Source organism: Gymnodraco acuticeps, unplaced genomic scaffold, assembly GCF_902827175.1.
Source record: "Gymnodraco acuticeps unplaced genomic scaffold, fGymAcu1.1, whole genome shotgun sequence".
In the NCBI taxonomy this organism is placed as follows: Eukaryota; Metazoa; Chordata; class Actinopteri; order Perciformes; family Bathydraconidae; genus Gymnodraco; species Gymnodraco acuticeps.
The window spans coordinates 4,667,207-4,692,493 of record NW_022989768.1 but is presented as its reverse complement, the minus strand read 5'-3'; the positions used below and the strand labels follow the sequence as shown (position 1 = coordinate 4,692,493).

Sequence of the window (25,287 nt, the reverse complement as noted above, 5' to 3'; positions counted from 1 at the left end):
AGAAAACATGCAAACACATTGTTGTGCAACATTAAAATGATTAGGTTAAACATTTGTTGTAACCTAACACATTAAGGGTTACTATGTTTTGTAAATGTAATATAATTCAGTGGATAATTATATGCAGTAGAACGTAAATGGGGCAAAGTAGATGAACAAAGTACACTCGAGCCACATCCAGTTGTAGTTTAGTGAATATATTCTCCAGTGGTGTAAGGTAACTAAGTACATTACATTTTGAGGTACTTTACTTTAGTATTTCAATTTTGTTGCTTCTTTGTACTCTTTTATTCGTATACTTTTACAGCACTACATTTATTTAATACCTTTAGTTACATTGCAGATTTGGAGTTATGATGTGAAATATAATCAAGACTTAAATAAGACTTTAGTTACACCTGGAGTAAATTCACAAGCTACCCTGCAGTAAAGTAACTAAAATAAGCTGCATCTTTACCAGCTTTGATTACACTTTAATGCATCAATATTTAGAATCAAAACACATCATATATATTATTCTAAAAAGGGCCAATCTGCTTAACGAGTACTGGTACTTTAAGTACAATTTGATGCTAATACTTCTGTACTTTTTCTTGAGTAACATTTTGATAGCAGGAATTTCACTTGTTCATGTATTTTATACATAAACATGTGTCCCCTCTGAAAGTTTAGGAAAAAAGATTCACTCTCTTTCTGTCCTGATCCATTTATATACAAACCTGTCTGAAAGTTAGCTGATCAGATTGTGGTCACTTTATGATGTCATAACGATTTTTTGTCTTGTGTAAGGGGTTAAATTGGGCCCGAGCTGTCTGGAGCTAAGCCCCGGCACATAGGAAAATGCTCTGACGTCATCACCCTCCCATATTTTTAACAATGTATGCAGCATGCCTATATTATGTTTACACAAAAAAGATATACATGTTAAAACTTCTCTTTCTATATGTTTAAGGTTCTTAATAATTCGAAAAATCAATAAAACACTCTTTCTAGCAGTAGGGAACATAAATAAGATGACGTGACGATTTTTCGTGGGGTTCCCCTTTCTTTATTTTCTTCAAATCTACTTTGCTGATCAGCGACCACACAGTCTCTTCCGTCAGTCACACAGACAGCCAGCAGAGTGAATCCGGGAAAAAGTGTGGAGAAAAATAGGTAATAAGCTGACACGTATCTTAACATGAATTGCTCTGATATTCTGCTTTTACGTTTGACTACCATTAAGTTAAAAAACGTTTTTGTTTGACTCACTTTTGATCAAATCAAGCGTTTCTTAAACTAAGAGAAAGACACTAGCCAGTGGTCGATATATGTTGAATTTATTTTAGAATAGCAGATCTCTGCGACCAGCTATAGTTTGTCGGCGTGAACGTACGTGTGTCTCTGCTCCGATCGTGAGCTACACTGCAGCACCTCCCGCGGGACTCTGCTGTGGCTCCTCAGTGCAGAGCGCCCGTTTCCTAAACCATGCTATGCAGGGGCAGTTCTAGGGGGGGAAAACAGGCCAGGGACCCCCCTGTGGCTCCCCTCCAAAAAAAAGGTTACAATATTATGATTTATTGGAACTATATCAAATCAAAGACCCGGATGTACAGTGGAGATTAAACTGTTCATTACCTTATAAAAGCAAATACCGTTTGTGTGTTTTAATTAAATTGTCTCTTAAAGTTACTAAAAAAAATACTCTAAATGAAAAAAACTACTGAAACACAGGACTGTAACTTCAAATTACCAAAACAAATACCTTTACAAAAACAAATACCAATTACTGTATTATATGTTTATTTTACAAAATTACTTTATATATACTGTCTTTGTCAATTCAACCCGCTTCTTTGTGCCCCTCTCATGAAATAACTGGCCCCATCCTGATGCTATGTATGTGTGTGCATAAAGTTGAGATATTCATATATTTATTTCCTTTCCCTTTGAAAGTTTCAGAGGTTAAAGTGAGGCATGATGCAGAAATGAGTGAAGCAAAAAGGAGGAAACTTACAGACTTCTTCAAAAGGTATGCAAGACATCACTGCTGCTTAGCTAGGCGTGTCAAAGCCATTTGTATATTTTATTTATTCACCAGTAAGTTCCTTTGTTCATTATGCTACATTTAAATGCAGAGTTGAGCAGAACAAGGCAGGTGATGAGCGAGCAGGGCAGCTTGTAAAAGAGAGGATCAGAGCAGCGTAAAAAAGGGAAGGGAGTGGAGGAACTTGAGGAGAGGAGTAGAGCAGGCTGAGGAGAGCAGAGCAGTCTGAGGAGGACAGAGGAGCAGGCAGTTTGAGGAGGACAGAGGAGCAGGGCAGCCTGAGGAGAGGAGAGCAGAGCAGCCTGAGGAGGACAGAGGAGCAGAGCAGTTTGATGAGAGCAGAGCAGCCTGAGGAGGACAGAGGAGCAGAGCAGGGAAGCAGTGTAGGGAAGGCTGACAACTTGCCTGACTGCTGGAATCAAGGTCAATTTGAATATTTTACACAGAAATATCAATTTCTAATAGTTGGAAATAAAAAAATAGGATGCAAATCATGCAGGGAAACGGGATCCCTTGGGGCAATGAGAACAGGGAAACAGAGGTACTCGTTCTCTACTGAATGGCAGAACTGTAGAGTAGGCCCATATGGCAACAGCAATGACAAGCAAATGAAATATTTGAGAAAGAAAATAAATTAACATAGTGTCTCACAGAGTCACAAATTAGCACAGGACATAGTAAAAAGACAAAATGAAGAAGCTTGAAAATCAAGCTTTCTAAAAAATAAATGTTGGCTTCCACCCATAATGTCTTTAGAACAGCATACTACATTGCAAAAAATAACCGGCCATCCTGGACTAATAGAACTACAAATGATAAATGGTGTAAATGTTGGCCGCGTACTGCACTCAAATGTTACATGTACAGACATTGTACATTTTATATCAAAATAAATGAGGGAAGCCCTATTGGCAAGTATCAAAGTGACCCGACCAAAGCTAACTGTTCTTGTGGATGAAAGCACATCATTAAGCAAGAAGTCTTGTCTTATTGTGTACCTAAGAACGTCAGTTGATAGCTCAGAGCCAGTGACCTTCTTCCTAGATCTTCTCGAGCTAGAGAGTACAACCGCATATGGAATCATTAGTAAACTACTGAACTGTCTACAGAAATATGGTCTTGATGATGCTTTTCTGAAAGAATGTCTGGTGGGATTCTGCTCAGATGGAGCCTCCGTAATGGTAGGCAGAAAGAATGACATCTACACAAAACTGAGAAGTAAGTACCCAGGCCTCATAGGCTGGCATTGTCTAAAACCATAGGTTGGAGTTGTCTGTGTCAGATGCAGTCAAGCACTGCACCGAAACCAACCACTTCACAGCTTTTATTGACAAGTTATAATGTCTCTATCATCAGTCACCAAAGAACTTAAGAGCTTATGCTGCAGTCTCTGAAGTAGGTGTATGCTTGAGGAAGATTGGTCGCGTCCTCGGGATAAGGTGGGTGGCTTCATCTTTTAGGACAGTAAGTTACGCTGTTTGGACAATGTATGCTGCACTCTATCATCACCTCACATCGGCAAGTGTAGATGTGAACCGTTCCTCAAATGACAGATGCGTGTATGAGGGGCTAGCAGCAAAGCTGACGTCAGTTGCTTTTGTTAAAAACCTGGGAATGATGATGGATGCACTTGAGGAGCTGAAAGACCTGTCTGAGGCTCTACAGCCGAGACATTTGATGAAGTAGCTGGTCGTACATAATGTTGTTGAACTGCTTATATTGATGTGGACTTTCATTCTTCAATCAATTCAGATAGGGTAATGTCTCTGTACTCATATAGTTGTTTTTTAATGTTCTTGAGTAAGTGTGCAGAGAAAAGTTGACTTAAAATGGCAATTTGAAGGTCTGTAATTTGTGAAAAAATGTTGTGTATATAATTTCAAATGTAAATGTATTCCAGTTAAATAATAAAAAGATGGTCTATTTGAAATACTTTCTATGTTTACTGTCTCAATTGGTGGCATCAAATAGTGCATCTGATACAGGAGCAGTTGCTTTAGGATTGGGCCTCATATATATATAGAGAGGCGAAGTCCCTCCCTTTCCGGTGGACCTCCATGGGACCTTGAAGTCAATGGCGAGAGAAACTTTATCTTTCGACCCCGTTTGAATTGTGCCACGAATTACACAAATTATGTTTGTCAATTTAAAAGATAATTTTGCAAGTTAAAAAAAAAATGTTGCCATAAAACTGTGAAGTAAGACTTTTTTTGCGTGAAACCGCTCAATGAACTACATCTCTGGTCTCGCACAACAACCAACCCAGTCTCATGGCATTTCGTGTTCACCAACACAATTTTTAATCTATTGATTCGTGTTCACCAACACGATTTCCCCCTTTTTTTTCGTGTTGCACAGCACGATTTTAAAAGCAATGTATTTCTACTGGTAATGTGTTTCGTGCCTGCAGCACGTCTTTTTCTCCGGTCGGGTCGTGGAAGACCGGAAGCTGTGTGGTTCATAAAAACATGTTCTTACTCAATATCAAGCCACAATTATTGCTTTTATTTTAAATCGTATAATTTTGGACTTTTGTTGCCATCTGTGAGGAAAATAAATGGGGCTCAGAGCCTCAGAATACTGAACTCTGTATTTTTTAAATCTTTTTTTCCCTTCTAATTTGTTCAAAATAACACACTGTTATTTACTCACCAATAACACACAATTATCCTTGCTTTTATCTATTGGTTTAATTCCATAATCTCGGGATTTTTTGGCGTCCGTCAGGAACTGAATTTCAAAATAAAAATAACCGGAAACAGATGTAGGCCTCTAGGAGTTTAGGATGGCCGAAGACACTAAACGACCCATAATCCCCAGCTATCGTTTAGGACTACAGTCCCCGTGATTCATCTTCAAGCTCTGGGATTGGATGTTGGAATGGCAGTGTGCCAAGGTTACGCAGAGCGTCAAACAGCTGTGTGAAATGGAACGAAACCACGCCAGACTATCCAAAACTGGAATCGAACGCCCCCCCAGAACTACACATGCTGGCTATTGTGTTTCGCAAAATGTTCTATGGGACGTCTCTACTGAACGTTTTCATTTATCCCACAATTAGAAGTTGCCAGTATTAAACACATTGGTGTTATCAAATGTAAAACATATAATTAATAAATGGGTGAAAATCGCTTGTGTCCATAATGCGCAGCATTAATATATACCCACATGACAGCTCATTGTTACTCTGGTATTTTTACTCCACTACAATTCAGAGGTTAACCTGGTATTTTTACTCTTCTACACTTATTTGAGTTACTGCAGATTCTGATTAATGATGTGAAATATAAACAACCCTTAAATCAGACTTTAGTTACACCTGAGTAAAATTCAGGTAAGGTGATTGTCAAGTGCCAACAATCAGGCGACATATTTGATAGTTGGTGCTTGAGAAGACTAAACATTTATCTGCAATTGACATGAATGGAAACGAGTAATAAAGTATATTCATTACTCGTTATTCTCTACTAATAGTTAATTAAAGACTGTATATTATGGCTATTTTGCACATCCCTTTCAAGATTTCAAGATTTTCAAAGGTTTATTGACATATCATATACACAACTACAGTGTATGCAATGAATGAAAATCTTGGGTCACAGGTTCCTCAACAGCGCATTACAAGACATCTATCAATATGTGTGTATACCTCCACCATTAAACTAATATTCTGCATATTTCTTATACTATCTACATACATAGGAGTATAATTCATATGTATAATATCAGTTAAAATAAGTGCTTCAACATAGTTAACATAGCAGGAAAGATAGATAGATAGATGTAGATAGATACCCCCAAAGTTGTTTTCTTATTTAAAAGAAGACCTTAATCTAAAGTATTATTTAATGTTTAAATAAAGGTTCATTCGTTTTTCTGTTTTGCACCTCCTCCTATTAATATCTTTGTACATCCTGCACTAAACTGTTTTATTGTAGAGATCACTTATAGTATCTTCTTGATTTTTTATATTCTATTTTTCTATCACAGACCTTCTACTTTCCCCCTATGAAAGTATGTACTCTTAATATTTTTTTAATCAAATATAACACATAAAAACAATAATTCAATAACGTGCTTTAACCACTAGGCGGTGCACACAAGGTACACACAGCCATAATAACTTTTTATTATTAGTGTAGGACACTTATGTATGTATAACATCTGAATATGTGTAGTTTTATTCATGCTTTCACATAATTTTACAGCATATTGCTATACTATTTCAGACTCAGTATTTACATTCTTATATTCAAAGAAAATCAGTAATATCTTTAAAAACTACAAGTCCTTTTATATCAGCTGTGCACCGTTATGGTGTAAATATAACCTATCTATGAATTAGATCAAATGTAAAAGTCAGCCGAATTAGTGTTGATACTGCAAGGAGACATATTGTGTGAAGAGAAATTGAAGATGTTGTTTAATTGTTGATATATTTATGATCCACGTCAAGTATTCAGTTTCGGCGGCATTTCTTCCAGTTTTTCCAAAGGTCTTCTCATCAGGGCTCTATAAATAAAGAACTACGGCAGATCTGTAATATGTAATGCAGCCGAACCGTGTATTACAATGCCGTTATGTGATGAATTTCAAAGAGAAAAGCAAGAGCACTCGGAATTAAGTATTCTTTTATTCTTTTAAAATGTTTTCCGGATTTCATATCATATAAACAGCAAATCCCAGCATGCATTGCGGCTAAAACATCCAATCAGCGAGCTTAAACCATAGCTGAGGATCTTGGGTAATCGCTCGAAATGCCTACGTCTGTTTCCGGTTATTTTTATTTTGAAATTCATTTCCTGACGGAAGCCAAAAAAGCCAGCGATTATGGAATTAAACCAATAAATAAAAGCAAGGATAATTGTGTGTTATTGGTGAGTAAATAACAGTGTGTTATTTTGAAAAGAATAACAAATTAGAAGGAAAAAAAGATTTAAAAAATACAGAGTTCAGTATTCTGAGGCTCTGAGCCCCATTTATTTTCCTCACAGACGGCAACAAAAGTCCGAAATTATACAATTTCAAATAAAAGCAATAATTGTGGCTTGATATTGAGTAAGAACATGTTTTTATGAACCACACAGCTTCCAGTCTTCCACGACCCGACCGGAGAAAAAGACGTGCTGCAGGCACGAAACACATTACCAGTAGAAATATATTGCTTTTAAAATCGTGCTGTGCAACACGAAAAAAAGGGGGAAATCGTGTTGGTGAACATGAATCAATAGATTAAAAATCGTGTTGGTGAACACGAAATGCCATGAGAGTGGGTTGCATCAACACACGTCACCAAGTTGGCCGTCACTACTGTCTTGCTAAACAATAAAACACGTCCAGAAGAATGTCATGCAAAGCTGCCTGCCTGCCTTCCTTCGATTCTCCCTGAACTGCCTGATCTTTTTAATGTTCAATGTTAACTATTTGTGCAGATAGCATGAATGCTAATGTACGTTAGCATGTCTCCCTCGGGGGCATCCGGGCTTAAACGGTGTATTATAGAATGATCTTCTTACCGGTGTGACAGTAGGCCTACTCTTCAAAGTCTTCAAAACTCTTCAACTTAATGTTAAGGCTATTAAAAATGACAAGGCTAAGAAGGCTGTAATGCTAACTAACGTACTTGCTACTAGCTAGGTAGCTAACTTGATCCAGCCAGCCACAGCTGGTCCTTTCATCAGACGTGAAGCGAAAGAACGAGCAAGACCCATTGCTGGTGATTACAACCTGGTACAAAGCACACAGGCATATTGTTAAAGTGATCTTATCTTAGACATCTTATATTTAGTGGAGGAAAACAATTATGACATCTGGGATTTGTAATCTTTCTAGTTGTGTATTTTTCATAGTCTTATATTTCAACAGTTTTACGACAAACTGTGACTTTTTTGACATGGACATTTGTTTATTTTTTATTTAACCAGATAAAAGCATTGAGATACAATCTCATTTTCAATGCTGACCTGGCCAAGAAGGCAGCAACGTTACACATAACACAAACATATAAAATACAGAGAACATAACTAAGAAAACAAAAGACGAAAAAGCAGTCACTACATTGTGCACATTAGGACAGTAAGAAAGGTGCACTACTTATTACTGCAAGAGCAGCTGGTGGTAAGGACTTCAGACAACTTCAATTTAAAACATGCTATTGAGACAAGTGCCGTCAGTTTGAGGTGTGATTGAATCATTCCAAGACCAAGGACCATAATAAAAAAGACTCCTTTTCCCAGCCTCATAAATGATTTTTTAACATCATATGCGTAATTCGTGGCACAATTCAAACGGGATCGAAAGATAATCTTTCTCTCCCCATTGAATTCAATACATAATTTTCCCGAAATAAGGTCCCATGGGGCGGAAGTAGAAGGGCGGGACTTAAACGGAAGGGAGGAGCCGTTGGTGGTGCAGCCCCTCCCTTTTCCAGGCAGTGACGTTACGCTCCCCACCCATGGATGTATAATAAGAACCAGTCCACCGTCTAGTTATCAGTCGGTCCTCTCGTTAGCGGACAGTGAAGGTTACCTGCTTCAACAGTGCTTGAACGGCAACCTTTCAGCTGTCTTCGACACCCTACAATCCTTTTGATCACCCAGACCATCATCGACCACATCTAATTTAATTTAATTAACGCAAAACCTCAGCTATCAATCTTACTTTATACCGAACACGTTAAGCTAGCTAACTGTTTGTTTTGCTAACGCGCTTCTCGACATCTTCCCACGAAGACCTGACACTGAGACTTGGTAAGAATTCATTTTAATGTTTTTTTATCAGTGTGTATTTGTTTGTCGTCGACGGTTTTCACGTCATGTTTGTTAGCAGATTGGAGGAGTAAGGTTACTGCTGCGGTTGTTTATCTCGGTGTGGCCCCTGTTAGCACTCGGAGGGAGAGCTAACGGGGCCTGCGTCATCTCTTCCGGCATAACACACTACATCCGCCCAATAAACACTGATTTGTTGTATATTTAGACCGTAACAACTTCAACATGTTCCTAGTTCGTGCTCTTATGCGTTGTTTGACGAAATTGTAACCTTGTGTTGAAGCCAGGGCTGGGTAAAATAAAACCAATTATTGTCGTGATCAAATGCCTAGATATGGAATGGCTGTCCATTGATGCTTTTGCAAACAATTTACACAATGAGAATTTTGAGAAATAATTAGCAGCAGAATTTATGTGAATTTATTGACATATTTGACTATAGAACAATCTGGTAAATTCAGAAAAATGCATCACTTTACTGTAACGCAGTCTTGAGACGTAAAATAGCACTAACATCTGACACAATTACTTGTCACAATACATCATTATATTATATTGCCAAGCCCTAGTTAAAGCTGGCCAATATAATCTTTAAAAATCTTGTAACAGAGAAGATCTGCCTTGTATAACAAAATCGGTTTGTGCCAAACCTCGTGATAGTGATGTAACATTTAGATTATACCTCTGATGAAGGTAGGGCCCATCGATTGACAAACTACACTACCCCTCCCTTTGTGCATTCGCGCGGAGGGTCCGCCACATGTGCTGTTACAAACCAACGAGGGGGGAGGGGGAGTGTGCTATCAAGCCCTCAAACAGCGAGTGTGCATCGGTGCTGACTCAACGCTGTGTGTGTCCGTCAGGAAACACGCGGTTTCCAAGTTTTGTACCAGCAAACATCCACTGATAAATTGCGATGTTAACAACCTCATATTTGTTTTACTTAGGATCATACCTCTGTTTAGTAAAAACAGTGTGGATTGGGCCTCAGTGTCTATTTCTGCAGTGCGGAGTGTTGTTTCACAGCAACCCACACTCAGACATTTATCATCAACCAATTCAATTAAACATGCAAATACAAAGCACTACATTTCTTTGTGTGACTTATTATTACAACATCATTAAACAGAGTAATTCATCAAAGCCTCACATTTGAGAAGCTCCAACCACATGTCAATAAGGAATACCATTTCTATATAATTGTATCCAACATGCAGTTTGACACCCACATATGAGTTGTGTAATTTGGAGTCATGTTTGTTTGTCTAGTAAGGATTTAGTTTTCTGTTTCAGTACCATGAGTTCCCAAGTGAGACAGAACTTCCACCAGGACTGCGAGGCGGCCATCAACAGGCAGATCAACCTGGAGCTGTATGCCTCCTATGTCTACATGTCCATGGTGAGAGTTCATTGGTGGTTACAAAAAGTGTTCAGGCATTAGAGAGCAGATGTGTGGACAAAGATAAGTGGAAAACCCAGGGTGACGGTTGCATAAGGGTAACTGCTTATACTAGTTATTTATTCTCAAAAAGTGATTCTGATTCCTTTCAATATGGTGGTTATATAACCGCTGAGCTGGGTGTGCTTAAATGTTGTGTGAAGATAGTCAGGCAGCCAACTGTCGTGGTAAATAAAAGCCGCCCTCAAAGCAGCCATTTCATGAACAAAATGATGTTTAGATCATGGCAGCGAGCTTTTAGGTGTTAGTTTGAACTGCTGTGAATCAATGATCTGTGACTGAGTAATAAAACAAAGGTTGAAGTTCCTTTTTGAGATTATGTACAGAGATGGGCACAGGGTGCAGCGCCTGACCTTAGAAAACATGCTTCTCTCTAAGCACAGCATGTCCATCCCACTCTGTTGTTTATAAAAAGGGATTTTTATACCTTTTAATATATGTACAATTTTAAAATGTTAAACATTGTCCACTACTTTTCAGAAAGGCTTTATCCTGTGTATGTTGAATAAATGTGTAGTTGAGATGGTTCTTTGCCATGTGTTTATGAGCTTGCATCGTTTTAGCAATAATCAATGGCTCACTGATTAAAACAAATGATCATGAACATTTTATCAAATATTATTAATAGTAGTTGTGTATTTAATGAAACAAAACAGTGTTTAGGAGCATTGTATCTTAAGACGAACGTCATTCGAGATAGGACTGAAACATCCATGAACAGATTTATTTCCACAATTATACTGGGTCAAAGGAGCTACTGTTGAAATCCTCCTTTCTTTTATAACGGATTTGAAGCATATTCAACTCTGCCTGCACAGCAAGAGTTAGCCGTTAGCTCTTGTCATGGCAGCTAGGGATTTGTGCTTTTGATTCTTGATTACCAACATTCTGGTATTTTCTCCTTACAGGGATACTTCTTCGACCGGGATGACCAGGCATTGAACAACTTTAGCAAGTTCTTCCGTCAGCAGTCTGAGGAGGAGCGCGAGCATGCTGAGAAGCTGATGAAACTGCAGAACCAGAGGGGGGGGAGGATCTTCCTCCAGGATGTCAAGGTATGAGCTCATTATTGTTTGTATGTGTTTCTGTTGCAAGTAAATCCTTTTTTTTGTGTTTTTTTTTTTTTTACTGAAACACTGGTTGTGATATTTCCCGCTCTGGGCGATCACAGCACATGTTGGGAGGGTAACGTAAGGTCAAAAAGATATAAAGGGTGTGAGTGTGCTCAGCCGCTTATCTTTCAGTGACACACAAACGCCACTAGTTAAACGTTAAACCGACTCTGAAGCGTTTAGAGGGCTCTCATTAATAAGTGTCTCTCTGTTTCCCTGACCTGCTGTGTTGCAGAAGCCAGACAGGGATGAGTGGGGCAGCGGAGTGGAGGCCCTTGAATGTGCCCTGCAGCTCGAGAAGAACGTGAATCAGTCTCTGCTGGACTTGCACAAGCTCTGCTCTGATCATAATGACCCACATGTGAGTATTCAATTGTGCCTTTATGTTTGCAAAGCACCTTGACTGCTATATATATTAGCGTTGTACCCAGGATGGCTGAGGTGTTTAAAGGCAACTGTACCCTGGAGCAATACAACTGAAACTGTTACAAAAACATCACTGATAGTTTCAACGTCATAATAATATCCTTAGTAAAATGGTCAATTCAACTCCTGTGTAACCTTTGCTTACGTTGTACTTGAATACGAACCACATGGGTATATTAAAGTGCTTTTTTTTTTCACTCTAAATAATTACGTTTTTCAGCTCTAATTTGATATCCCTCTCTCTTTCAGCTGTGTGATTTCATCGAGACACACTACCTGGACGAGCAGGTGAAGTCCATCAAGGAGCTGGGAGACTGGGTGACCAACCTGCGCCGCATGGGGGCTCCTCAGAACGGCCTGGCCGAGTATCTGTTCGACAAACACACCCTGGGCAAAGAGAGCGCCTAAATCCCTCCAGATTACATTTGGCAGCTTTCCTTATATATATGTATCTTGCTTTCAACTGTTTTTCCAAATATGAAGCCATCTGCATGCTACTGGCCAGTCGTTGAAACCTCTTATATTACTTGTTTCATTTTTGCCATTCCCTCCATATTACAGTAACTTCACATATCACCTGTTCCCAGAGCTGTGAGCTGTTCCACACAAAGCCCGCCTTGTTTCTTGCACTCTCTGCTGTCGGCTAAACCTGCATCTTCACTTTGTATTTTCTGTGTTTTTGCAAGCAGCTGTCAATCAAACCAAATAAAACGAACCCTCTGGATTCTGATTTGTCTCGTGTTTACATTTATTTTGTATTGTTGTCCCAATGAAACGGTAGACTCCACTGACAAAAAAGGGTAAAAATAATAAGTTTCACTTCCATTACATAAGAAAACCGAACTAGCTCTTTAAGTAAAGTTTCACTTAGGGGAGCAAAGTGATAGCTTCTCTATAAAGCCTTAATTTATAAGGTCTGTTATTATATCTTGAAAATAACATGTTTAAAAGATCTGGCTATTGTATTTGTGTGCTAATAAACAAGTTTAAAACATGTGGTTGTTGAAGTAGACACCAGAGACTGGTAATTGAGAAAAAATAATTACAATGTTTATCTGAATGTTAAGGATATAATTACAGTTTTCCCCATCGCCTGTGGTTTCTAGAAAATATACACTAAATATCCAAAATAAGTAGCTTGACCTGAAGCTAATTATGATCATCTGGCATCTGTGTCTCAAGGTCTTAGCAAATTGTCACATGTCTGGTTGGTTCCAAAGAATAGCTTTGTGTGACAGGATTTGTTTAGAGCGTCTAAAGCTTAGGAAAAATGCATGTAACAAGGGGATTTCCAACCCAGAAAATTAAAAATGTATAACTGGAAGTGTAAATGAAAAATGTGTACACCTGCATCACCACGAGTTCCTCTTTTCTTATTACTTATGTCTTGTTTTATTTTTAAGACAGACTTTTGGTGCCTGCTGGTTGTTACAGGTTTCACTCCTAGGGGTGGTCTAGAAGCATGGTTTTAGATCTCACATAATCAACTTTAATACTGTTTAAACTGTGTGCCAATAAAATGTTACATTTTATAGTGCTGCCCTCCTAAATTCACTGAGTTTAATATTTTAAGTTACACCCAATTATCCACCTAAAAATACTTTGTGTCTTTGTTGTATTAAAAAAATCATAGTTACTGTGTGCAGTTACGTGTAAGATAGTGAACTTAAGTCAAGTCAACACCCAGCTATCATTATAAAATGGGTATTTATTGAACATTCATCAAACCACACACCACACCATGTTTATATTTCCCCCCCCAACACATTAGGAAAGTGAACAGAGCTGAAGGAAAGACTTTGAGGCACATTGATGAAATAGGAAAAATTAAACCTGTGTTTTGTAAAGACTCCTATTACAAAATCAGGATTTGTTGTCAAATTGCCTGTGGAAAATATATTTGTGAATAAACAGCTCCCACGTCAGACTGAGGTGTTCACGCCTCTTCAAGCTCCACTAGCACACCGTCACAGTCTTTAGGGTGGAGGAACATCACTGGTTTACCGTGAGCGCCGATCCGTGGCTCTGCTGACAGAGTTCTGATGTTCTTTGCTTTAAGGTCCACTATTGCAGCTTTGATGTCGTCTACCTGCAATCAGGAAACAGTTATTTATTTCTCTATCACACTTATAATCGTTAATGCACTGTATTTGCTGTATTGTTGTCCAACGTTTAACACAGAGGGATGAGTGGTTGTGATGAGGTTTGAAATGTGCAACTAAAGTGTCATAAGTTTGTTTTTATATAGCTTAACTAAATGTTAAATAGTTTAAAAAGACTGACCACAATTTACATTTTTACATATTCAACAGATTCTTTTTTCTAATTATTTGTTGCGAGTGGATACCAAGAAGGTGTCAGTGCTCTCTAGTGGACAAATGATGCAATTGTGTCTACTATTGGTTGACCACTGAATACATTTGTGTAATGCTTGTTAATGCTCATATACATTGGTAACACATATATCTGGAATAAGCTTATATTGATTTATTAATCGGTCAAATAAATACATTTATACATGATGAATACATCCTGATGAATACATTTTTGTTTATTTTGCCAAGGAGGCTGTGTTTTTGCTATGTTTGTCGGTCTGCAAGATTTAGTGGAAACTATAGGACCACGTTTCCTGAAACTTGTTTGAAGGTTGAAGCATGGGCCAAGGACAACCCATTCAGTTTTGTAATGGATTGGCCCTGGTGGAGATGAGCTTTCTTCATGTGTTCTTCTAATGCTTAGTGACGAAGACACATATATAAAATTCATACACCAAATACCAAATAATAGTGCTATCATACCTTTAAGGTATGATAGAAATTCAGTTTCTATCCAGGCCAAAAGACTACATTTTGGCATGAAATGGGACAAGATGTTTGTTGCATTAATGTGCTGCTATTATTTTTTGGATACAGGCCATTCAGCGTGTCAGTGCCATCTGGGCCCTGGTGTTGGCCTTGTTCCCGGAAGACATTTCAACATTTACTTACCATTTCAATTATTTTTGTTCTGGCAGAAGATCAAATCTTAGTGGCAGGTGCGTAGGATAACAACTCATGACTATTTCCACAAAATCACTTTAACTCACTTTATTAACACTATGACTCGAACTTCAGACTTAAATCAGGCCAAACAGTATAAACTGTGTTACTAATTAAATGAATGGTGGTAGAATTATATTAGTATATATTTAATATCTTTAGGTTTCAGTGGTTCTGGTATTGTGTCTGCCGGCTCACTGTCAATCTGTCATGACTTACTGATGACGAACAGAGCGACACATAATGTAACACCTGTGCTTTCCCAAGTATAAAGAGTCAAAATGTCTGCTGTCAAGAAAGGGTATTGTTCCTGTTATAAGTTTAGATTTTGCTTATTCAGATTACAGAATACAATACTTTGTCTACAAGATATGCTTTCAATGCTGTCTTACCTCGATACAAATGTGGTGCATCCCTCCAGACTTGTTTTTCTGTAGGAAGCCAGCGATCGGGCTCTTCTCCCCCAGAGGATGGAGAAGCTCCAGCTTTGTGTTTCCAAGCTCCACAAACACTGTGTAAACGCCATGCTCGGGCAGGGGCACCTTGTCACTCACTGTGGCCCCGAGCACGTCCCGGTACAGAGCCGTGGCCTTCTCCATGTCAGGGACAGCGATGGCGATGTGGTTCAGCCTCCCCAGCTTCCACAGGGATCCAGGTAGGCCCTGATGGAGGGGGGCTGTCGTTGAATGTGCCCTCATGAGTGTGAGAGCAGAACATCTGGAAAGACCTGCCACTGAATAAACAGATTAAAAATACTGTTGGAATGATGTGGCTTTTGTGTTGGAATATTAGTCATTCAAGTTTTTACATGTTCTTCCTTTTCCTTTAAATGTGATTTAAGGTTGAAAAAACCTTTAAAAAAAACATGTTGAAAAACATGTACTATACCTTCCGACAGTCTCACATATTACTCAATGTATTCTGTACCAGATGGTTCTAACTCTTCAAATAGATGTTTGTTGTTTGCAAAGCAAACCCATTCACAAATCCATCAGATTTAGTAAATAATAGATGTAGTGTGCATTATTGTACACACATTCCCCTAAAAATCAGACTGTCATTGGTATCGAGTCTCCAAAGGATTTTAAATAAAGGTATTGGTGGTTTTGAACGAGGGTTTGTTGTAAATCATGACTTTAATGACTGACAGACATACAGTAGGATAAAACAATGATCAATAAATCCATCAGGGGCCAGGACATAGAAGTAGAGTACCATCCCAACGCTGCAACAAGACAAGCTATGTAACATTCATATGGTTCAACTCGAGCAGTAACTTTGTGCAACACAGCCAAAGTTAAACACGGTCTTATTTGAGGTTCAATACATCAGAAAACGACTACTGCTAAAAGTATGCGCTTCTTCTTCTTCTTCTCTCGGTTTTTGGCGGACTGCAAACAACGTTAAGGTGCATACCGCCACCTACTGTACAAGAGTGTGTATCACTATATCATCCTATCACCACTTGTGGAATTATACCACTGTGAGTGTGTTTACGTTGTTTTAAATTCTTCCAATCAATCCTGTTTCACTCAAATACGGCATGGCCGTGGCCTTCCTGGTAGCTCTTACCCCCTCACCTTCTGTTCCCAGTAGGGCTATCCCCATCAGGCTCCACTCCCTTCCTGCCTCTCTGACCCTGTCTCTTAGTTGTTGCCTCTGTTGTATACATGTTGCAGTGTAATATGATGTGTTCCACATTTTTCTTTCACTCCACACCCCCTGCATTCTTCAGCCTCACTTTTTTCCATTATAAACATTGTGCCGTTTAATCCTGTATGATCCAATCTGAATCTAGTGATGATGATCTCCTCCCGTCTGTTCCTTTCCGTATAGATCTTTGTTATGACTGATTTCTGTAACTTGTGGTATCTCCTCCCTTTCTGATCTTCCTCCCACCTTTTCTGCCATATTTCCATACCCTTCTTCTTAATTATTGCTTTTCCTTCTCCTTTTCCAAGTGAAACTGGTATTGCTATTTCCTTTTGTAAAACATATTTTGCTAACTTATCAGCATGCTCATTCCCTTTAACCCCCTCATGTGCAGGCACCCAGCATAACTACACATATATTCCCCTCCTCTGAAGTCTCAGTAAGCAATGGTTAAGTTACATGATTACATCTTCTCTTACAGCTATTGTCGACTGTATGCTTTCCAAAGCAGCTAGTGAGTATGTGCATATCACCACCCTATCAGGTCTGACCTCTTCAACCCATTGTAGCCCAATAATTGCTGCGAGTATTTCTGCTGTATAAAGTTATTTGACACTCATTTTGAGATTAAAGTATGCACTTAAAACTTGATTACATATATAAACACAAACCAACCTGCAACCTTCAGCACGGCGGACGCCATGTTTGTATGTAGGAACCAAAGACACCAGCGGAACTGTTTCCTGGTGAGCCTGTTTACCTGCGACACAGACGGGCACGCATGTGGGCTCAACGATGGCTAGTGTAGATGTATTGAGCGTGCTGGAGGAGTGTGTAAAGAAAATAAATGCCAACACAGCCCACCCAGAGAGCTTTCTGAGGTAAGTGATTGCTGTCTGTGGGTTTTCGATTTTGAAAAAGCTGTTCAATGTTGTTAAGGCTTCTTTTAAGAGACGCGTTTCAACTAGCTAACCGTTAGCTAATGCTAATTGCATGTACTTCTAGCGTTAGCAGAAGCCACCCTGTTGGATACTTCAAGGAGTACAACACTATGAACACTACAAATCTATCCCTTGCACTTTTTCACCAATGAGGACCACAACAAAACCACCACAGAAAACTAAACTGTATCTACACTAACTTCCTGTTCCCTTCCAGCTTCCAGCTGACCTTACTGCATTAACAGTAGTGCTGTGATTGTTACACCTGTTATGTTGCAGGACAACCAGCTGCTGTAATAGTGTTACCAAAGGGAACAAAGGTTAAATATGAAAATCCTTTCATATTTATCCTGAATCTTACATGACTAAGACCTGAGATATCTAATGGAATTCAGAATCACATAGATAAGTCAGATTTAATAGTAATGTATTGTAGAGAGACACTCTTGAATATGCACTGCGAAATGTATGTGTAGGTACCTCACCTGTAAGAGATTAAATAAAAAGCTGCTAGAAAAAAATATAGTTTTGGAAGATTGATTCGTGTGAAATAGCATCCTGTAGTATCTTAACAAAACATGTATATAAAATACGTTTTACTTAATATACCGTTACTACATTTTATGGGACGAGTGGGGGTTTATATTTCAGTTGTGTCGGTCAACTCTGCAATCAAAAATAATTTTAACTCAATGTTTGCATTCTATTACATAATACCTACTTAATTTTAATATTCAAGAATATCATGTATTTCAAGTGTATCACAGATGGATGTATTTCAATATATTGTATTGAGTACTTGTAACCTAGCACTGAACACTGAAACGTCTTGCTTTTAATAATATACTAGACCTGTCATACTGATGTGTGATGTTTGTTTCCAACTTTTCAGCCTTCAGGATGAAGTGGCAGCAGACTTCACATCTCTCACTAAGACCCTGTATGACCTCCACAAAGCCCAGGAACCTGCAGATTATAAAGGCAGCCCTTTGGATCAGCTGGTGGTGGAACACTTTGATGAAGAGCAGATTTGGCAGGAGCTGGAGCTACAGAACAACGCTGTACTGAAACACTTTAAAGATGTAGCTGAGGAGGCCTTGTCAGATGAGACATTAAATGTGCTGGTAGAGGAAGAGGACAGTGCTGAGGAAGAAGTAGAAACTCATGATGAAAATGCAGAGGATGAGGAGGAGCCACCTAGACAGTCTAAGAAAAAGGCTGTGGAGCCTGAGGACGGGGCCGAGGGTAACACAGATGAGGACTCGGATTTAGATTTTGATGTGGATGCTCTGGAGAAGCGAGAGAAACAGAAAAAGCTGATTGGTATGAAAGCCTCCAAAACAAAGGTGGTGCCCTCTGAGGTCGATGATACATTCTTCAAACTGTCAGAGATGGAGTCTTTTCTTGATGTTATGGACAAGCAAGAAGGAAAAGATGATAAGAACGAAGATGAGCTAGATTATTTTCAGGACCTGCCCTCGGGTGATGACGATGAAGATCTCGACATAGATCAACTACTTTCTGCCAAAAAGCAAAAGACTGTAAGTATTTTTATCGCACCTATTCTTTGTGTCCTGATTGTACAGAATACAGAACAAATATTGATCATTGTTTATATTGACAGGTAAAGAGCTCCAGGAATCTCAAGTACAAGGACTTCTTTGATGCGGTTGACGGTGAACCAGCTAAAGCAGATGAGCAGTCAGATGGCGAGGATGACAGCATTGACGAAGAAGGTGAAGAAGATAAAGATGACGAGGCAGAAGATTCCGACGGCGAAGAGGAGGGTGACGATGAGTAAGTGTTATTAGATTATATAAAACAGATAATTATGTGTGGGAGAAGCACGTATGGTTGATCTCAGCATGTTTGTGTCTACCGTTTGCCAGTGATGAAGAGGGAAATCAGTCGAAAGCACCCCGTAAGAAAGTGAGCTTTAAACTCCTTGGAGACGAGGACAGCGAGGGAGAGGACTTGGTCGACATTTTGGGAGGAAAATCTGCAAGCTCAGCAAAGACTGAATCAAAGTCATCATTTGAGAAACGGCAAGACAAGGTAAGAAGCTTTAGAAAATTGATTTGGCTGTCTGTGTTGCTCGAATGGGGAGTCCGAATAGAGTTTTAACCTGTTCAACCTGTTTTTTTACCCTCTGCACAAACAAGATATTGATTAGCAAGCTGAGATTCCACAGATCGCGACAGGGGAAGCAAACACAGACATCACAACACGGAGCAAAAACTGGACATTGTCTTACCTATGCTTTTGTTCTGATCAAAAGTTGTGTTCAATGGCATTAAAACGATAAAAACGCTGCTGAAGGTTAATCCAATGTGTCTGAAATGATTACTGATAATATATCATTACATTTTTATGTCAATAACGGAGTTTTCATATATAGCTGCTATGATAGCTACCAGAGTGTATGACAGCTTCCGGTTTTGGGCATTCTGGCTAAGCATCACTCATTCACCAATGGGTAATGTTTAGATGGATTTTAGGAACTTCCCCTCGATTCTATTGGCTCTAACGGTTAAAAAGAGGTGTCAATCATCAAAATCGACCAAGGGAGATTCCTGATTGGTTGTTGGTCGCCTTGGGCGCGAAAAATCGCCAAGCCTCAGACACGCCCAGCTTCAAGATTTTTTGATGCCTGTAGTGTAGACGGGCCGTCAGAGCTCACAGCTCCTCATCTGTTCAGAAACTAGACAAAAGTTAAACAAGTACAAACCACAGACGGTCTGCGTCATGGCGAATACAGTCGCTGGTTTATTTATGTCTGTATAGGCCGAGTGTGGACGGTCGGAGCATATACAACGTTAGCTTAGCCAATCTCCATTCAGAAAACACGCTTTTAAAAGGTTTTTCGCCTGCCGACTTGTCAAAGCATTAATTCATGGTTTTTACTAACCGGTATCAGTATGTTGTTACTTCGGCATCATTTTGAAACGTGTATTACAATTAAATCACGGTAAAATATGTTCATTGTGTTGTAGTTATAGCCACTCACGTCACTAGTTTAGCATATTCAGCCTGGTTGTTGGCCCGGAAAGAACCACGATTTTGGAGGGCCAGAAAAACTACCCCTGGTGGAAATACAACAAAAACGGGCCGGGTTTGGCACGGCACGCTTAAACGGTGCTACGTGCTGCAGTGGAAATGCGCCATTAGATTGCGATCAAATATTTATTTTCCGATGTTGGTTCTTCACATTTCTTTTGGTGCCTGATTAACACCATATTCATTGTTTCATTCATGCAGCCAGCATGAGTGAAACTTAAAAAAGCTAAGGAGAGTGCTTGACGGATGAGATGGTAAATTACAGTGCTCTTATGGCGCATTTCCACTGAAACGGGGTAGCCCCGTTTAAGCGTCCCTAAGCGTCCTCGCTCAGGCCTCGGGCTGCCTCGCTGGCCGTCCGAGGCCGTGGCGCATTGCCATTACAGTTTAGGACCTGGGGTAGCAACGCAGTGTAGGCGGGGCGATCGGCTTTGTTTTTGTTCACATTTCGAGTTGTTCCGTCGAGCTCCCGCTGGATTTGATCATCCCCAATGAGATGTAGGAACGTCGTCACCTCCTCGGTCGACCACGGTGTGCTTTTCTTATTAGACGTAGCCATTTTTGTAGCTCATCCGTTTACAAAATGCTGCAAGCTTGCTTCTAAATATATATGCAACGCTAAGGATGAACTCGCGCGCGATCTTGTGACGATTCTCTCTGACCAATCAGCAGGCGAGAGTGTTGACGTCACTAGTTCAGCCCTGGCCCTGGTCTGATAGAACCACGATTTTATGGGGCCGGAAAAAGAGGGAAAAAGTACCTGCTAGCCGGTACTAGGCTATATGGAAACGCCACCAAAAACTGGCCTGGCCGCTTGAGGACGGTTAAGGACGCTTAAACGGGGCTACCCGCTGCAGTGGAAATGCGCCATTAGACGGCAGCACAATATGTACATTTCTTTCTCTCTTCTGCTGCATATAATACATTCAGACAACACTGTGTTGAAAGTGATACAGAAATGGTGCTTGGTCCAGTCTAGTAAGAATGCTATTATGAACTTTGCATACAAGTGATCAGGATGCCTATTCAAACATGAGACAAACATGTTAAATAAACATCAGATTAAAGTAAAGGGGTGCATATCTTCCAGCTCTGTTCCTCCACCACCTGGACTTCCTGGATTGTGTTTTTATTTCACTCTGGAGGTTACACGCGCCCATCAACGGAACCCCTTGTATTGTTTTAGAGAAGGGCTGATTGCCGTCTGAAAGCCCATTTAATAACATTTATTATATACAATTGTTGTCGTAACCTGCAGATGTCAGAGAAGATCGATGAGTTGGAGAAAGCAGCTCTAGCAACGAAGCCGTGGCAGCTGGCCGGAGAGGTGACGGCGCAGACGCGTCCGGAGAACAGCATGCTGGAGGAACATGTGGAGTTTGAGCAGACATCCAGGATGGGTGAGTAACTCTCTTCTTTTGGGCCATGCATGTTATTTGGTATTTATACAATTATTCACCATTGTTATATTTGTATTGTTTCATTAAGAATATTAAAATCGCAAGAACAAATGTTTGTGTGTTATTTCAGAACAGATAACAACAATGTATCTGTGTTCTTTTAGCACCTGGTATCACAGAGGAAACCACACTACAGCTTGAAGACATCATCAAACAGAGAATAAAAGACCAGGTTAGTCACAAGAAAGTGTTTCTTTTTGTTTTTGGAATAATTTACTGGTCATAAACCTGTCCCTTTTGGCTTGTGTCTCTGTAAGGCGTTTGATGACGTGGTCCGAAAGGAGAAACCCAAAGAGGAAGTGTTTGAGTACAAGAAGAGACTTACGTTGGACCATGAGAAGAGCAAACAAAGTCTAGCAGAAATCTATGAGCAGGAATACCTCAAGCAGAATCAGGTTTGACATTTATCTTGTTTTCACTGCTGCTCTGTAACACATAAGAACCGCATACATTATTTTTGTATTTTCTTCTGATTTCAGAAAAAGACAGAGGAGGAGAACCCATCCCATGTAGAAATTCAAAAGCTTATGGACACACTCTTTCTTAAGCTGGATGCTCTCTCGAACTTCCACTTCACACCTAAACCAGTAAGATTTGCCTCTTGTGCCTCAAATATTGAGATTTGGTATATGTTGTTAACAGTGAAAGCGCCTGCAAATTGTAGAAGTTAGTCTCAACCCTTAACAGAATTCAGAGGTTTCTTGAGCAAAAACATGTTGTGTAGGATTTGTACCCTAGATCTAACTCTGGTAAATGACATCTATAATTTGGTTTGTGACTCTTAATGCATTATAAAGTTGTGAGGCACAATACATACCTAAACTGATCATTTAAACATATCTTAATAAAAAAAACATTTCCTGTATTGAAACCTGCGCTCGTGTTTCTGTTTGTCCACAGCATGTTCCCGAGGTCAAAGTGGTGTCTAACCTGCCGTCCATCACAATGGAAGAGGTGGCTCCAGTCAGCGCTAGTGATGCTACAATGCTGGCACCAGAAGAAGTCAAGGTTTGTCACAGATTCATTTTTCAAACATTTATCTTGATCTTGGTATATTTTGTTACACTAACAATACTCTCCTCTGACCATAGGAGAAGAACAAAGCAGGAGACCTTATGGGTGATACTGAGAAGAGTTCGACAGACAAGAAGCGGGAGAGACGCCACAAGAAGATGGTGAAGCGTGTAAAGATCCAGGAGAAAGAAAAGAGACAAAAACTTAAAGAGGCCAGTAGAACCGATGAGAACAGAAAGCTGTCCAAGGCTGAAGTTGCAGAGAACCTGAAGAAACTCACAAAAGGAGGCAAAGCCACAATACTCAAGGTGAGTGTCTGTTTACATGTTCTCACATTGCTCAGATCAGTAAGGAGTCAGCTCCTGTATTGCTTCCACACCTCAGAGTACAGAATCAGTATTGGCCTGTTCTAAACTCTCAGGTTTTTGACATACTTGTACTTTGAGTATGCCAATTAGTACTTATACATCTCTACATTTGACCGTTTTAGTTGAAAACGGTTGCACACAAAACTCATGAACACTTAAATATGTCATTACATTAAATGTAGCTGACGCTTTTATCCAAAGCGACTTACAATACAAAGTGCAATCACCTTGTGGATAAAAGTTCCAAATCTGATGTATTTGTAGAGATCATACCACTCTAAAGTCAATTTAAATAGTAAATTAGCTGACTCCTGAGACTCCTACAGCATTTTAAATGATGTTTTACATGTTCAAGCAGAGGTAATAGCAGTATATCACAGACTATTTTATTGCAAAATAAATATTAACTTTTCACAAGTGAAATTTAAAGTACATCTGTGCTTTTATTCGATAAACGTTTTTAAAAGCAAGCTGTTTTCTCTGGAGTTGCTACTTTAGTGTTAGTTGCATGTTCCTGCTTTTACTTCAAACACACTTTTTAATGCCAGATTCTTAGTTAATAAATACAATTGTGTATTTTCCTAAGGCTACTTAACTAATCTTGATGTTCCCTTGTTTCAGGACGAGGGGAAGGACAAGGCTCTGCGGTCCTCTCAAGCTTTCTTCTCTGAGCTGCAGGACCAGGTTAAAAGTCAGATCAAAAGTGCAAAGGACCAGTCTTCAAAGAAGAAGAAAAACAAAGAGGTTTCTGTCAGCAAACTCAAGTTGTAACATCTGGGACATTTTGTTGAAGACCAATGTTTTATTGTATAGATTATTTTCTTTTTTATGAGAAAGCGGCAATATATTCAATCTGAAAGTCCTTGTTTAATGTCTCCATTTTCAATAAAATCAAGTGAGTGCCCAGATGTGTTTTTGATTTCGTAATTAGTAGAGCATTTTAAACTGATATAATTAATATTAATTCACAGGAAAATACCACCTAATATACAGTTCTTGTCTAAAGACCCACGGGTTTTCAAGATATGTAGAAATATACACATAACTGGCAAACAATAAGGTATGTGTACATAAGGTTAACATTTGCACAAATTAAAAATCTATAGCCTTTACATTTTTAATAAGTATGAGTACTGCTAGTTTATTGATTGTAACAATTCACTTAAGTTCAGTAGTTTGTGTAGTGTTTTGCATGTTTGATAACCAGTACATGACAAACATGCCTTGTGCAATATAAAAGTCAGTCAGAGACTAAACGCAGTGAGTTTTTCACTTGTATGGTATTCCTCTCATGACAAGCAAGAAAATAAAATACCCTGGCCAGTTTCATGATGATTCAAATGATGAAATGTAAACTATATTTTATGGCCAATATGTTACTTAGAAAGGTTAGCATGCGTGTTATCAATGTAAATTGTTATTTACAGCTTTAGCCACACCTTAACAGCTACAGGAAAAAGTATTATGTAAGGCTCATAGATGCTAACAATGATTCAATGAGGTAGTTTCTTCAGGTTCCCAAACAGTTGAGTTACTTCAACGGTTTGTGTTCTGTTGTACACTTTTATGTCGCATGGATTAGTTTGACAAAAGCATCAATATAGAGCCCTAATCCTGCCCTAAGAAAAGCTACATATTAATTGTTTTATTTGTTACTACATTATGAATAGTTGTGGGTTTATCATGTCCACTTTTCCTTTTTTACGGCTATGGACCTTTTGTAAAGTTTGAATTGAAAGTTTAATATTTCTCTCTAACGTACGATGTATAATAAAAGATACACCTGAAGTCAAGGGTGTAACTTTGGTTTGAGAAGTGGGGGGGACACACACAACAGGGGGTCCTCCGCAATGAAACATTGTTCTCGATTTAATTCCATTTCCTGCCTTTCTACAAATATATATTAGGGACTATGGTGTTAACTAATCCAAGAAAAATGTGTACTGTATATAATGAACCATGAACC

At 39.2% G+C, this 25,287-nt stretch overlaps 3 protein-coding genes across 3 annotated transcripts; 2 read left to right on the top strand and 1 right to left on the bottom strand.

The window, feature by feature from the left end:
• The first annotated feature begins 8,459 nt into the window (after positions 1-8,459).
• Positions 8,460-12,520, top strand: LOC117546724 (ferritin, heavy subunit). Its single transcript, XM_034217074.1, has 5 exons — positions 8,460-8,775; positions 10,087-10,192; positions 11,161-11,307; positions 11,600-11,725; positions 12,040-12,520. Exons 2-5 carry the CDS (start codon positions 10,091-10,093, stop codon positions 12,196-12,198), a joined length of 534 nt encoding a protein of 177 aa, XP_034072965.1. The 5' UTR covers positions 8,460-8,775; positions 10,087-10,090; the 3' UTR covers positions 12,199-12,520.
• Positions 12,521-13,478: 958 nt separating this feature from the next.
• mcee (methylmalonyl CoA epimerase) lies at positions 13,479-17,591 on the bottom strand. The gene is made up of 3 exons (XM_034217089.1): positions 17,157-17,591; positions 15,221-15,561; positions 13,479-13,879 (listed from the first exon to the last, which is right to left on the bottom strand). The coding sequence occupies exons 1-3, from the start codon at positions 17,182-17,184 to the stop codon at positions 13,727-13,729; spliced, it is 522 nt and encodes a 173-aa protein (XP_034072980.1). The 5' UTR covers positions 17,185-17,591; the 3' UTR covers positions 13,479-13,726.
• Positions 17,121-24,229, top strand: mphosph10 (M-phase phosphoprotein 10 (U3 small nucleolar ribonucleoprotein)). Its single transcript, XM_034217066.1, has 11 exons — positions 17,121-17,362; positions 18,315-18,963; positions 19,047-19,219; positions 19,312-19,477; positions 21,738-21,879; positions 22,044-22,111; positions 22,197-22,334; positions 22,419-22,526; positions 22,840-22,947; positions 23,031-23,261; positions 23,943-24,229. Exons 1-11 carry the CDS (start codon positions 17,277-17,279, stop codon positions 24,090-24,092), a joined length of 2,019 nt encoding a protein of 672 aa, XP_034072957.1. The 5' UTR covers positions 17,121-17,276; the 3' UTR covers positions 24,093-24,229.
• The last annotated feature ends 1,058 nt before the right edge of the window (positions 24,230-25,287 follow it).

Bases quoted from the DNA above. Each gene is read 5' to 3' on its own strand.
- LOC117546724 (XM_034217074.1), top strand. From the start codon at position 10,091: ATGAGTTCCCAAGTGAGACAGAACTTCCACCAGGACTGCGAGGCGGCC. The intron at 10,193-11,160 runs GTGAGAGTTCAT...TTCTCCTTACAG, and splicing joins CCTATGTCTACATGTCCATG to GGATACTTCTTCGACCGGGA. The intron at 11,308-11,599 runs GTATGAGCTCAT...GCTGTGTTGCAG, and splicing joins TCTTCCTCCAGGATGTCAAG to AAGCCAGACAGGGATGAGTG.
- mcee (XM_034217089.1), bottom strand. From the start codon at position 17,184: ATGGCGTCCGCCGTGCTGAAGGTTGCAG. The intron at 15,562-17,156 runs GTTGGTTTGTGT...CTGTTTATTCAG, and splicing joins CGCCGTGCTGAAGGTTGCAG to TGGCAGGTCTTTCCAGATGT. The intron at 13,880-15,220 runs GTAAGACAGCAT...TCCTGATTGCAG, and splicing joins TGCACCACATTTGTATCGAG to GTAGACGACATCAAAGCTGC.
- mphosph10 (XM_034217066.1), top strand. From the start codon at position 17,277: ATGGCTAGTGTAGATGTATTGAGCGTGCTGGAGGAGTGTGTAAAGAAA. The intron at 18,964-19,046 runs GTAAGTATTTTT...TTATATTGACAG, and splicing joins CTGCCAAAAAGCAAAAGACT to GTAAAGAGCTCCAGGAATCT. The intron at 19,220-19,311 runs GTAAGTGTTATT...ACCGTTTGCCAG, and splicing joins GAAGAGGAGGGTGACGATGA to TGATGAAGAGGGAAATCAGT.